Here is a 14,667-nt window from a genome sequence, read left to right as displayed (position 1 = left end):
CAGGAAGGCCTGGTGTGCTGCGGTTCATGGGATCACAGAGTCGGACGCGACTGAGTGACTGAACTGAAGACAACAAGCAGAATTCATAGTAATTGAATATTCCAATGATATTTATAATAACCAACATGTTCATTTTCGATTGACCAAGTTCCTCATACAATAAAATTATAAGCATTCTGTATAGTACCCTGGGGTCCTATCAATGCATTTAGGACATAGATATCTTTTAAAATAGAACTTTGAATTTACTTATTTAATTGGCATCAAGATCTAAAGTTCCTGTCTCTTCACATTTGGGAAATTCTATTGGTCACTGCCATAATGAATTTTATACTCAGATCCAGTTGGAACTTAAACTGTTCAGTGAAAATATTTCTTTTTCTTCACTCTACTTTGAGATGTTTTCCAGAGATGAATCATGGTGAAAAGTGAGCACTGTCTCCAGATAATTAAGTGTGAGCTCCAACTTAATTCAGGTGAGCAGGCAGAGGGGGCGATAGAGTTCATGAATTACAGCCCTGCTTTCCTCTCTACTCAAATAGCCATTAGAAGCCTTAAATCGGCTTGCCCCTAGGGCCTTTTATTTAATACTTCAGAAAGTTAGTCAAACTCGATTAGGTTTAATGCGCCAGGCTATGTTTACTTATCTGGGGAAATAAATATAAGCGTAAAACTATAAGTTCAAGGCTTTCTGTTCTTTATGTTTCTGTGGACCCCAGCTTTCCCAGGTTTAAAATGAAGCTGCTAATTACATGCCCAATTAACATTTTGCTCCTATGCCATGAGAAAAGGCATGAACAACCTTCAATTCATGTTCTTTTTCCTAATTGCATACAGATTAAGAAGCTATATATGCTCAGTGCACACTCAGCACTGATAAGGTTCTCTGGCCATTTTTGTGCACAATCACAGGAGGCATTTCTTTGATGAGAAGAAAGGTTACTCCTAGCATTATATTCATACCAAGCGTTCCCTTAAGGAATGTCTACCTGAAAATACACAAACAAGTAAAACCAGCTTAACATGACTGCAACTGTTTGCTCACACAGCTCCAGGAGGATGCGGGGCTGGTTAACCTTGGGAATTGAGCAGCTTCCTGGCTGACACACGCCTCCACACAAGGGTAATGGCACTGAGGGTGTACAGAAACGTATCGGGAGATGGTGAAGGACAGGGAAGCCTGAACTGCTGCAGTTCATGGGGTCGCAAAGAGCTGGACGTGACTTAATGGCTGAACCACCACCACCACCACCACCTATGAGGTTATTAAACCTTATCTTCCATTATCGTTACATGTTATCTCACAAACCCATACCCAGCATCAAGTACAAAACTCTGAATCACCTGCTTAATTAAAATGTATAAGGACATCTCTGTTCACATAAACCAAACAGCATCTGCACTGTCACAGAATGGATATTTTTTCTTTTTTAACTTAACACTAAAATTGACTCTAACCATTTCCGCCTTTTAAGGAGCAGGGAAAAGAGTGGCATAATTCAGTCACAGTAACAAAACAGTCACAATCATTAAAATAAGTAGATCGGGGACTTCCCTGGCCATCCAGTGGTTATGACTTCACCTTCCCATGCACAGGGTGAGGGTTCAATCCCTGGGTGGGGAGCTAAGATCCCACAGGCCTTGGGGCCAAACAAGCAAAACATAAAACAGAAGCAACATTGTAACAAATTCAATAAAGGTTTTTAAAATGGTCCACACCAAAAAACCTTTTAAAAAAAATAAGTAGATGGTTCTGGAAATATGATAGTCTTCACCAACAGTCTATAATCCTAAAGGACGTGACTGGGCAGAAAGGGTACATGCTTTTGAATAAACAAACATGGACTCTCCCAAGGCTGAACAGAGGAGTGAGGGGTGCAACTGGTTACCCACACAAGAGAAAGGGAAATTGAACTTCACTGCGAAGTCCCAAACAAGGGCATTCCTGAAAACCAGAGAAGCAAGACAGAAGAAGAGGTTTGGCCACATGGCATGTCCAACCCTCCATCTCCTCAGACTGTCAATAAAATTGCTACAGACATCTGTACCCAGATAAGTTATCTAGGAGACGGGGGAGAGGATGTCAGCATCATCAGGCAGATAAGACCCCTAAGGAGGAGTGGGAAAATGAGGAGGAGGAAGCAAGAACCTGGAGCCAGTAACCCCTGGTAACCGTGGTGATGAGACTGTCCCACCCGCATCGGCACAGGCTTGTATGGTCATCTCCTTCCACCCCAGGGGCATGTACCTGTGAGTAAATTGGACAATCAAGCATTTCTACAGAGAAACCACACACCTGTAATCCACCAGATTAAACTGGAACCTGGAAACCATGAACAAGACGAGAGCATCAATCCACTTGCAAAGCCCAGCAGAACTGCACCTCTATTAAAAAAAAAAAAAAATGACGTTGTAGGCTATCTGATGCTGTTACTATTCCATTGCCCCCAAGTATAAAATGGAAATGTATCTTCTACCTCTAGGCACATCCAAGAGACAAGGTAAGTATGAAACAACCAATGAGACCACGAAAGTCTACTGGGAAATAATGTTATATACATTCAGAACACTGACATAAGAGCACCTCTGACTTGTCATAAGTGACATCTGCAGTCTTTCATGGTCAATGTAAACAAAGTAACTGAGCTTTCTCAGAGTATTATAGTTCATATTGGCTATGGGACATTTTAAAATGACTCTACCAAAGTCAAAAAGAAAAAGTCACTGGGAATAGTTTCTATTTAGTGTACCTCTTTTCATTTTTTTCTATACCTCAATAGTTATCAATAGTTTCTGCCTTCCTAGGACTGAGGTGAGTTTGATAAATAATTATAAATTGTGTGTCTTTGAAAATAACCACAAACTATTTCATTCTTTAACTACTTTGGCAAAAACGTGTAGGGGATGGGGAGGAAAAAAAGAACTAAACAGAACTTCCCTGGTGGTCCAGTGGCTAAGACTCCACGTTCCCAATGTAGGGAGCCCAGTTTCAATCCCTGGGCAGGGAACTAAATTCTACATGCTGGAACTAACAGTTTGCATGTCACAACTAAGAGTCTGCATGCTGCAACTAAATATCCTGGATGCTGCAACAAAGACCCAGTGCAACCAAATAAATTTTAATAATAAATATATAAAAATAATATTTAAAAAAGAATTTAGCTAAACTTTAGTGGGAAATTGCAACATGCCACTCAATGAAGTAGCTATAGTATAAATAAACTAGAAAACATAGAGTGCTTACTAGATAGCAGGAACTGTTTGAAGATTTTTACATATATTGCTGCTGCTGTTAAGTTGCTTCAGTCATGTCCGACTCTGTGCGACCCCAGAGACAGCAGCCCACTGGGGTTACCCCCGTCCCTGGGATTCTCCAGGCAAGAACACTGGAGTGGGTTGCCATTTCCTTCTCCAATGCATGGAAGTGAAAAGTGAAAGGGAAGTCGCTCACTGAAAGTGAAGTGTCCGACTCTTAGTGACCTCATGGACTGCAGCCTACCAGGCTCCTCTGTCCATGGGATTTTCCAGGCAAGAGTACTGGAATGGGTTGCCATTGCCTTCTCCAGGGGATCACCCTAACCCAGGGATTGCATCATTGCAAGTAGATTCTTTACTGTCTGAGCCACCAGGGAAGCCCAAAGTAAATGCTATAATTATCCCCATTTCACAGAGGAGGACACTGGGGAAAAGAGCACTTGAGTAACCTGCTGGATACTAGACACAGCCGCCCACATAGGACAAAGAATCTGAAACAGGCCCTCTGGCTCTGGAGTGAGGCTCTCGGCCACTCTCCTGCCTGCTCCCACCCTCTAAGGTGAAGGATGGCCCTGGGTGTTCAGAAGACAGCAAAGGCCTGAGAGGACACGGTTGACAACTGTCTATCTCCAAGTCAATGACAAACGTTGATGAGGACCTACTGTGTGCCAGGCTCTGTCCCAGGGGCTTGGGATGCGTCTGCAAACAAAGAGCCCTGCCCTTCCCATGCTCCCCGTCCAGAGGGGCCACTCACCTGCCACACAGGGTCCTCAATCGTCCCTGTCACCTCCCAGCATTCCCTCAGCACAGAGGCAAACAGCCCTCAAGTGCCTTCATCTCCAGAGTACACAGTAATGTCATGCTTGTCTAGCTGCTCACACAGAGGAGCAAGGTGTTCAACCATACCAGTCAATTTCTGGATTGCTTCCAAACCCTAACTCACCCAAATGGGTTCGGATCTGGCCCTGGATGGGGGTGTCCACTCACTGCCCATCTGGAGACAAGAGACACCTCTCCAAAAATCCAGTGGGTGAGGAACATGAGGCTGCCAAAGGCAGCGCCTGCCAACAACCAGTTCAGACCAGAAACCATTGCCTTGGCTGCCTCACCATTCTTCTTCTGTTGAGGTTTATAGCAGGCACCATCTAGAATAAAAAACAGAAAAGGGGCAGTTACACAGAAATTTACCCTCTATATTAGCGGACTTTAAACAAGTAGGAAATTGTACATGGCTTCAAGGAGCTTACTTAGAGGGGAAGGTGAGACCCCATAACAGGTAGAACATGCCGGGAGGCAGGCAGTGGGAGGCTAGACCAGGATTTCAGGAGAATAAATCATTTTGGAATCTGACAACTGAAAATGCAGAAAGGTATGTACTTCATGTGAAACAAATAGTTATGAGCTAAACTATATGTATGAAAAGTGAAAGGTAAGTTCAGGGAACAAATGCAGCCCACCTGGAATGGAACATCCCCAGTATACCAGGCTGCTTCTCCCAAAAAAGAACAAGGTCCTCATCTTGAGCCCCCAGAGTGTTAACAGTGCATCAGCTGAGCAGTTACTGTGGCCAGCCCCTCACATAAACTCATTTAATCTTCACAGCAACTTTACGAGGTAGGCTCTATTACTAACCCCATTTCACGGATTGAAAAACTGAGAGGCCCAGAGAAAACAGATCCAAGATCACACAGCTGGTAGAGAGAGCCTAGCCAGTATCTGTGTGCTTTACTCTACTATACTTCCTAGGACTGTTTTAACAGTGAGGTCTGTTTGTTGCATTAGTGACTTCACATACAGAAATGTACCAACTGCAGAAAATGCTGGCAAGAGAATGCCTTTATAGGAACAGAAAGCCTGCTGGGCAGATGCTTCGAGACACTGGTAAGCCTACTTCAGGACAGAAAGAAACCTGAGAGTCTGCCTGTGGGAATGAAAGCATGATTTCATAGGCAGGAAGAAAGCCATTCTGCCCAACAAGGAGTGAGGGGGAGGACGAGCAGAGCTGAAAGCTATGGGGGTGAGGGAGAGGGTGCTGAAGACAGATGGTGACCAAGGGCCTGAAGGCCAAGGGGACAGTCCTTGGAAAAGAGAGCAGCTTAAGCCGACTTTCCCCAGTAACAACACTGCTACACACTATGGTATGTGACTCTCCCCACAAGGCGCAGCAAATCTTCAATAAAACTACCCAAAAAAACGTTGCCAGGGATGATGAGATATCCTGGGAAAGCTGGAAAGGAGTTGAACTTTGTAAATGGGGCACAAGGCAAAAACAGGAAGGGACTAACAACTGGGTCACAAAAATTTAAAACAGAAGCGAGAAAGAAGAAAACTCCAGAAATGTAAAGTCCAGAAATGTAAGGGATACCCTGAATCCAGATCCTTATCAGGCTGTCCCTGTGAAGTTTGCTGCCTGAGTTTCTACTTCACATGTGAGCATTTTATAAAATACAAAACATATATTAGCGCGTGAGAACCGAGTTCTAAATGTTCTAATCAACATCAATGTCTCCTGATCAATTTACATGCATGATGTTCCCCTCTTCTCACCACCCCCATTTCTTACCAAAATTGGAGGAGTTAAACCAACTCTTTGTTCATGGTGAGCCAAACTCTCTAAGCTTTCATTAACCTGAGAGATTTCTCCTTCTATTTACAGAAGTATAGTGACTCATTGAGAGTTACACACAAAGCCAGGAGCAAGTTAAGTAAAATCTAGCAACATTTCTTCCTTTTCTTCAGAAGTCTGGAGTTAGCGAGTAATGCAAACGTGCAAGTTTGCTTGTAAGCTCCGGACAGGTGATTCGAAAGGTGGTATGAATATCCATGGAGCTAGTGGTAAAGAACCTGCCTGCCAATGCAGGAAATATAAGAGACAAGGGTTCGATCCCTGGGTCAGTTAGATCCCCTGGAGGATGGCACAGCAACCTACTCCAGTATTCTGGAGAATCCCACAGACAGAGGAGCCTCGTGGGCTAGAGTCCATGGGGTTGCACAGAGTAGGACTTGATTGAAGCAACTTAGCCCGCAAGCACATGAATGTTCAGGATTTCCTTTCCTTTTACATTTCAGATTTGGAGTTTAAATACCTTCAGACTTCAGGGTAGGGCGGGGTGGGTGGGGGGAGTGGAGCAAAAGCAAAACACAAACCGAGAGAAAAAAAAGAACAAATTCATGCAGTTCTCAGTGTTGGAGGAGACTTGACTCCCTTGGACTGCAAGGAGATCAAATCAGTCAATCCTAAAGGAAATCAGTCCTGAAAATTCATAGGAAGGACTGAAACTGAAGCTCCAATACTTTGGCCACCTGATGAGAAGAGCCAACTCACTGGAAAAGACCCTGATACTGGGAAAGATTAAAGGCAAGAGGAGAAGGGGACAACAGAGGATGAGATGGTTGGATGGCATCACTGATTCGTTAGAGATGAGTTTGAGCAAGCTCCGGGAGGTGGTGATGGACAGGGAAGCCTGGAGTGCTGCAGTCCATGGGGTTGCAAAGAGCTGGACACAACTGAGCAACTGAACTGCACTGATGCAGTTCTCAAAGCCCTTGCTAACAAATAACTTTTCAGAGTGTTACAGATGGGCTGGGGTCAGTGTGGAGGCAGAGGGCTGACGGATCTCGTCCTGGAAAGCCCTGTTCAGAGGGAAAGAGGAGAAGACAGAGCTGAAAGCCAGCAGGGAACGTGAGGTCAGGGTCTACTTTCCCACTCCACAATGAGACGAGCCAGAGACGAACGGTTACTGTCACTCTCTGTGCTGCCAAGGAAAAGGTGCCTTCTGCTCAGATAATAGTCCACTTCCAAGGCCAGCTACTCTTGCAGAGGGAGAAAAAGCAGACATGGAGACAGAGTGCAGAAAGACTCGTTTTATCTTTCCAAGATGTGTGCCATTCAGATAAGAAAGGTAAACAAACAGTGCAAGAGACAAAAACCCCTAAATAAACTGGGCCTATGCTTACCTGTGTAAATACGATCAAGTGTGGCAATAGTACTTAACGTCAGTATCACTCTGTTGGACATCTGATAAGTCCAGACTGGGTTTAGTGACGTGTACCAAATGCGGAGAACAAGAAGAAGAATCTGTCCTAAAATGAATCCCCAGATTCTGAAGTACCTGTAAGTACAGAAATATTTTTAACAACTTTTTTGTGAGTGGTTTCAATGTACTCCTTCCGTTGTGAATTTCACAGTGTCACAGAAGGAGTTTATGAGGTAGTCTTGTTGGTAATCTACACAATTTAGCCTTTATATAGCCCATTACCTAGGCAACTCATTATAATTTCTCCATTCTCACAACATTATTGAGAGTAATGACAAATACTCACATCCTGGTTTTGTGAAAAGGAAAAAAAATGAGACTTCAACAAGGCCTTTCTGAAAGCTAAAAACTGTATCTTGGAATGCCCGGTCCCAACTTCCCTTTGGTAACTGACCACACTTGTTTGCCTAAGGCACAAGATGCAAACTATACCTTTGCAAGCCACTTCCCGTCCACCACGTCACAGCATGCACCACCAGTGACGAAGACAGACCAAGTGCAAGGATCGTGAGCCGAAGTTTGGCATTTGGAGCCTGGAAGGAGGCGATGCTACCTACAAACAAATTTTAAGGAGAACTAAACATTTCTGGCAATCATGCCCTACTGTTAATGATCTGCCTTTGATAACTGTTGTGTCTAATACCATGTTTACCCTCAGGAAGATAGAGTTAATGTATTATTATGTGTATGTATAAATCTTTTTGAACATTTTTATTGCAGTATTATTCATACCATAAAATTCACTGTGTTAAGATGTATGACTCAGTGGTTCTTTTTTTTTTTATTTTTACTTTTACTTTCTTTTACTTTACAATACTGTATTGGTTTTGCCATACGTTGACATGAATCCGCCACGGGTGTGCATGAGTTCCCAATCCTGGACCCCCCTCCCACCTCCCATCCCATATTATCTCTCTGGATCATCCCCGTGTCAGTGGTTCTTAATATGTTTACAAAGTTGCACAACTATACCTGAAATGAACACTGTATTGTAAACCAACTAAACTTAAATAAAAAACTTTTTTTAAAAAGTTCATCTATGTTGTAGCATATGTCAGTGCTTCATTCCTTTTTATGGCTAAATAATATTCTATTGCATGGATATACTGCTTTTTGTTTATTCATTCATCCCATTGGTGGGCATTTGGATTGTTTCCACTTTTGGGGTATTATGAATAATATTGCTACTAACATTTATGTACCAGGTCTTATGTGAATGTTTCCATTTTTCTTGGGTCTAACTCCAAGGGGTGGAGTTGTTGGACCATATGACAACTATGTTTAACATTCTGAGGAACTGCCAAACTGTTTTCCAAACCAACTGCACCATTTTCCATTCCCATCAGCAATGTGTAAGGACTTCAGTTTCTTCATATTCTTGTCAACACTTAAGATTGTCTATCTTTTTAATCAGGGCTATTTTAGTGAGTCGAAGTAATTAAGATCAAAACTAATCTAAATTAATTGTATTGGGCTGGTCAAAAAGTTCATTTGGATTTTTCATTAAAGAAAACCCAAATGAACTTTTTGACCAACCCAACAGTATGAACTAGTTTAACAGTTTAATAGTTAACTATGTACTGATTAACCTAAAATATCTAAAGGAAAGGCAGTGAGACAGCATGTAACACTCAGATCATCTTTGTAGTTGTGTAAGAATCCCTTCGGACTCTGCAAAAAACAACGTTGTTTCATCTTCTTAAGAAGTATTTGAAGTCCAAAAAGTACCTGAAAAGGGAGTTTTAAGGCAAAGCATGACTTACTTCAGCCTCTCTTGAGCATCATCAAACTCAACGGACACCTGGAGGAGCATCTGACACAAACTGGTTTCTTCATCCTCAAGTCACTTTCCTAACCCACATCTGAGTCACCTTCCTACCCACCCACCTTTCTCAAATACAATTCTACCCTTTACTCAAGTAATGGGTTTTCAGGGAAAAAGGAGATGAAAGGGGAACAACAAGAAGTATCTCAAACACCATACTCTCCAGTTGTTTCCTATTACATTACAGCCTCCAGAAGTTACTGGGCCAGAACTAGACTAAAAACAAAAAACTGTCCCAGAAACTGTATGGTGAGTGGCTCTGTAGGTAAAGCTGCCATAGGCAGCACTGAGCAAAGGCAACGAAAAAGGGCACTGATGAGATAGATCCGCCCCATAAAGTCAACCACGGAGTGTAATGAGGCCATAGTCATAAAAGAATTCTGTAAGCCGAGGATAGTTTAACTCAGTTACTAAATATACTCCGGAAGTAGGAAGTTCCATCTTTATTATTTCTGGAGCTGAAAATTTCATGATCATTTGATATTTCTTTTCATTCCTACAGACATCATCTTTTAAAAGGATGCATTTTCCAGTGGTCTTTCCCACTGCTGTTTAGGGCTTCAGATCTTTGTGGGTAACCACAGAGCTTGCTACACTCACTAACCATGTTCTGCCTTCTTCAGGGACTGATGCACAGAAAAACGGAAGGTGAATTTCCTAGTGATTTCAGTCACTGTTCCTAGACAGAAGAAATACACACAGCATGGTTGGTTCATGAACAAATGCCACTTGGAAAACTCAGAGAAACCAGTTGTGTTATAGCAAAAGGGCAAGACAGGCAATACTTTTCAGCTACAGATTCAATCAGACTGGAGTCTGGTATTTTTGTTTTATAAACTTTTTCTCCATGACCTCACATTCTTACTTTTTTTTACCACTAGTACTTTTCCAAGGTCTCTCAATATTTATTAATATAATAACCTCAAGTCTTTGTGATAGTAAGTGTATATTTTTTAACTACTGGGTTTTGGCAATATAACATATTAAAATCCAGAATTCAAACACTATGAAAGGTATACAGTGCAAAGTTTCATCTTCATATCTGTCTCAATATCAAAGTTTTCACCTTAGAAGCAACAAAAATATCAGTGTGTTTTAAAATACTTTTGGACCTATTTAATGCATGTTCAATTAATTACTAAATATATTTCATCTAGCCTATTTTACACAAATGTTAGCATTCTGAACATACTGTTCAGTGCTTCTCTTTTTCTCACTTACTATTGGAGAACATTCCATTTCCTTACATAAATGTTCCCATTCTTTAATATAGCTGCATAGTATTCTATAGTACTCCCAGTTTCATAATCAAAATTTATTTAACCTAACCTATCCCGTATGGGTGACATTTAGATTATTTCTGACACTGTTATTATAAATATTGCTACAGTGATTAAATAACCTTTTATTTTTATCATTTGACACATACGTAAGTTTATCTATAGGACATATGCCCAGAAGTGGAATTGCTGAGTGAAAAATACAGTTGTAATTTTGATAAACACTGTTAAATTATCCTTTGCAGAAGCTGTTCAAATTTACATTCCCACCAGCAACGCATGAGTGCCTGTTTTCCCATGCTTACAATAGTGTTAAGTTTGTTCTTTATCAATCTGATATGAGAAACTATCTATAAATATATATATATATATATGATTTGTATTCTACACCCTTTAGTATCTTTTAAAGAACAAATTATATTTCCTTTCCAGTAAACTGATCATATCCTTTGCTTTCTCTTCTATTGAGTTATTGGTCCTTTTATTACTGATTTATAAAAACTCCATATATTAGTGAAATTAGTCCTCTGACTAGAAAAGTTGCAATATTTTTCCTAATTTATTGATTACCTTTGCTTACTACAATGTTCATCATGCATAATTTCCATATTTTTATGCATTATCATTTAACAACTTTTTAATGACTTCTGAGTTCTGTATCATAGTTGGAAAAAAGAACAAAAACATATTTAATACTTTCACATCTCCAAGGTATCTTTCTCCTCTTCAGTTCAGGGGTCCTTAAAATTTTCCAATCTGACAGAAAAGTTAAAAATGTAAATATGCTGACTCTTGGTTTAGACTTACAATTCTACTAAAACTCTTGAAGGCAGTAGTAAGAGAAAGAGACATCTTTTATTTTTTACTTAATCATTTAGCATTCAAAGACCAGTCTACATATTTCCCCTGGATTTTTAACTAAAAAAAAGAAATTTAAGGAATCACTTTTAAATCTTACCAACAGTAATTATCCGCAGCAAGGCTAGCATCCATTTCTTATTAACCAGTTTCCAGACAGGAGTAATTGTGAGGAATAATGGAGAAAGAAATGCTACGGCAAAACCTTCCAACCCAGTGAGTCCTAGTGTTTGCAGGGGAAAGTAATAGATCATTGGGCTCAGGTCATGGCAGAGAGACCAAGAAACATATCCTAGGAGGAGAAAAAGGGAAAAAATAGTTTTTAAGAGAGAGAGAAAGTGTAACTTTGTCACTGTTTCGGACAACAGCCCTTCCCTCCACTACAGCTGGACTACTTTCCTGGTGACTCAACCTGCCGATGCAGGGGACACATGCAGGGTTTAATCCCTGGGCTGGGAAGATCCCCTGCAGAAGGGAATGGAACCCACTCCAGTATTCTTGCCTGGAGAATCCCATGGACAGAGGAGCCTGGCAGGTTACAGTCCACCGGGTTGCAAAGAGCCGAACGAGACTTAACAGCTAAATAACAACAACTATTACTACTACAACTGCTCTGGCTGGCTGCCCTCCTTCATGACTCTGGCCTTAACTGGGTTCCAATAAGAGAATTCCATCCCCTTCTCAGGCCCAGGATGAGAATGGCTTCCAGCTATTTTCAGTCCCTCAATATCCCCTGTTTGTCCCTTTAACCTCATTCATCATTTCAGTTCAGTTCAGCCACTCAGTCGTGTCCAACTCTTTGAGACCCCAAGAACCACAGCACGCCAGGCTTTCCTGTCCATCACCAGCTCCCGGAGTTCACCCAAACTCATGTCCATTGAGTTGGTGATGCCATCCAACCATCTCATCCTCTGTTGTCCCCTTCTCCTCCTTCCCTCAATCTTTCCCAGCATCAGGGTCTTTTCCAATGAGTCAACTCTTTGCATCAGGTGGCCAAAGTATTGGAGTTTCAGCTTTAACATCAGTCCTTCCAAAGAACACCCAGGACTGATCTCCTCTAGGATGGACTGGTTGGATCTCCTTGCAGTCCAAGAGACTCTCAAGAGTCTTCTGTAACACCACAATTCAAAAGCATCAATTTTTCGACACTCAGCTTTACTTATAGTCCAACTCTCACATCCATACATGACTACTGGAAAAACCATAGCCTTGACTAGACGGACCTTTGTTGACAAAGTAATGTCTCTGCTTTTTAATATGCTGTCTAGGTTCATACAGGTAGGTAAAGTGAAAGTAGCTCAGTGGTGTCTGACTCTGCAACTCAATGGGCTACAGTCCACCAGGTTCCTCTGTCTGTGAAATTCTCCAGCCAAGAATACTGCAGTGGGTAGCCATTCCCTTCTCCAGGAGATCTTCCCAAATCAGGGATCAAACCCAGATCTCCTTCACTGTAGGCAGATTCTTAACCATCTGAGCCACCAGGAAAGCCCTGTAAGGTGGCAATCCCTTATTAAAGGCTCTTCATCTCAGCCATCCAGGTTCAATCTGGTTTCCCATCAGGACCCTGAAAAAATTTCCTCAACTAAGTTGACCTTTCTTTAATGAGAAATATGGTGAAAATCAAAAACAGCAAAAAACAATAGAACTTCCTCCCACTCCAGACTACAGCTAAAGGCAGGTTAGTTAGGAAATAATCCTTTTCTTGTGAGTAGCCTATTTTAAACCTAAGCCTTAGGAGGCAGTGTGGGGTAGTGGAAAGTTCAGATTTGAAGTTACTTTCACATCTGCCGACCTTGTAATCTTCTACAGTGATGATAATTAACCAATGGACATTTAACACATGTGAGGCTCTAAGTATTCACAGGGATCTTCTTTCTGATTCCTTAGACAACCTGTGTCCTATGAAACTAACACTATTTCTACTCCTCCTTTACAAATGCAAAATCAAACAACAAAAACTCTGGAGATCCTGAAAGTTAAGTAACTGCCTGAGGTCACAAAAGTAGCAAATAGCAGTGAACTGAAAACCAAGGAATCCAGTTCCAAACTGTTCTTAATCACTGAAAACAGTACTTTTAACCACCCCACAGAGTTATGAGGATTAAAAAAGATCAAGTACACAGAGTACCTAGCCCCCCACATACCTACTGAGGGCATAATTCTTTTTACATCTTGTACTTGTGAGATACAGACTGGGCCAAATAATGAGCCTCCCCGCCCAGAAAACCCAGTTCTTAGGAAGGCACCCCTTCCTTTCATTGTGAACTACCAATCTCCCAAACGTTTGTCTGGGAGTTCTGATTTCAACCACACAACTCAGACAATATCAACAACAATAGTTGTTCCTGGTACTTTTTGCAAAGCTGCTAAGGGAACACACGACGGGACTCGTGTCTCACGTCGGATGTATTTGGCCAAATGCTCACAATGTGCGACAACCACCCAAGCCCACTCGTGCCGGGCCAACCCCAGCAGCAGACACGGCCCTGAGTGTTACAGCCAGGGCGCCGAGGGAGGGGGGAACGGCGCCCCCTTCTGAAAGGTGCTATTTTCTCCTCCAAGGGATCTTCCTGACCCAGGAATGGAGTTCCCTGCATTGGCAGGCGGATTCTTTACCATTGAGCCGCTTGGGAAGCCAAAGCTCGGTACTGAAATTTATTCAGTTAAAGGTCATCGGTGAGGGGACTCGGGCTTGGTACCAGCCTCGCAGTTCGAGGCCGACAGGTGAAGAAGTCGTGCCCGTTGGGCGCAACACCAGGGTGGCATAGGAGCTCGGAAAGACGGGGGAGCGCCGGATCCTCGGAACCTCAATCTAGGGCTTTTCTCTCTTTTTAAAATTCCTTCAGCAGCAGAAGGTGACAGGGGACGATAAGCATCTCTATTCCGGGCACCGAGCTTGCTTTCCTTCCTCCCGGGGCTCAGCCAAGCCCGCCGAGCATCGTGGTTCCCGGTAGGGCAAGGGGGACCGACCGGCGGATGCGCGGCGGGCGGCCTCGGCTTACCCAGGAGGCTCTCCAGGAGCACCTCTCTCCACGGCGAGGTCATGGCCGCAGCCCCTAGGTCCCGGGCCAGCTGCCGCGTCCTCCCGACCCTGCGTCCACGCCCCCGGCACCAGCCAGCCCGCACGCCCGGCCCTGGCGAGGGTGGGGCCCGCCGCCGCCTCCGCCCCGTCGCACCCGGCGCCGCCCGCCGGGCCCCGGGGCTTCTCTGAGCGCCGGGTGCCCAGCGCCACCGCCACCGCCGACGCCAAAGCGAAGGAGCCGGGGCCCTCCGACCTGCCTCCGGGGAAAAAACAGGTCTCTCGGCCAGCCCCGGAGCAGCCCCGGGGGTGGCGCGCTGCGAGCGCGCAGGAGGGCGGCCTCGTGCCAACTCTGGACCCGCGGTGCTCTTTAAAGGAGGCCCGAGGGCGCGT

General features: G+C 43.3%; 1 protein-coding gene across 2 annotated transcripts in view; it reads right to left on the bottom strand.

Moving 5' to 3' along the window:
• The window catches only part of CWH43 (cell wall biogenesis 43 C-terminal homolog), a 52,839-nt gene extending 38,456 nt beyond the window's left edge, over nucleotides 1-14,383 (bottom strand). For both annotated transcript variants that reach the window (XR_005720697.1, XM_040238182.1), the window contains exons 1-6: nucleotides 14,258-14,383; nucleotides 11,356-11,547; nucleotides 7,725-7,845; nucleotides 7,213-7,367; nucleotides 4,199-4,400; nucleotides 2,297-2,385 (exon numbers count right to left, since the gene is read on the bottom strand). Coding sequence is in view for 1 of the 2 variants with exons in the window: in XM_040238182.1 (XP_040094116.1) it covers nucleotides 2,297-2,385; nucleotides 4,199-4,400; nucleotides 7,213-7,367; nucleotides 7,725-7,845; nucleotides 11,356-11,547; nucleotides 14,258-14,300 (802 nt within the window). In the remaining variant the exon portion in view is untranslated. The remainder of the gene's footprint in view (nucleotides 1-2,296; nucleotides 2,386-4,198; nucleotides 4,401-7,212; nucleotides 7,368-7,724; nucleotides 7,846-11,355; nucleotides 11,548-14,257) is intronic.
• Between the last annotated feature and the right edge of the window lie 284 nt (nucleotides 14,384-14,667).

The sequence above is a fragment of the Oryx dammah genome, unplaced genomic scaffold (assembly GCF_014754425.2).
Source record: "Oryx dammah isolate SB20612 unplaced genomic scaffold, SCBI_Odam_1.1 HiC_scaffold_3, whole genome shotgun sequence".
NCBI classification, from domain to species: Eukaryota; Metazoa; Chordata; class Mammalia; order Artiodactyla; family Bovidae; genus Oryx; species Oryx dammah.
The sequence above is the reverse complement of the archived record's forward strand: the minus strand, read 5'-3'. Positions and strand labels throughout refer to the sequence as shown.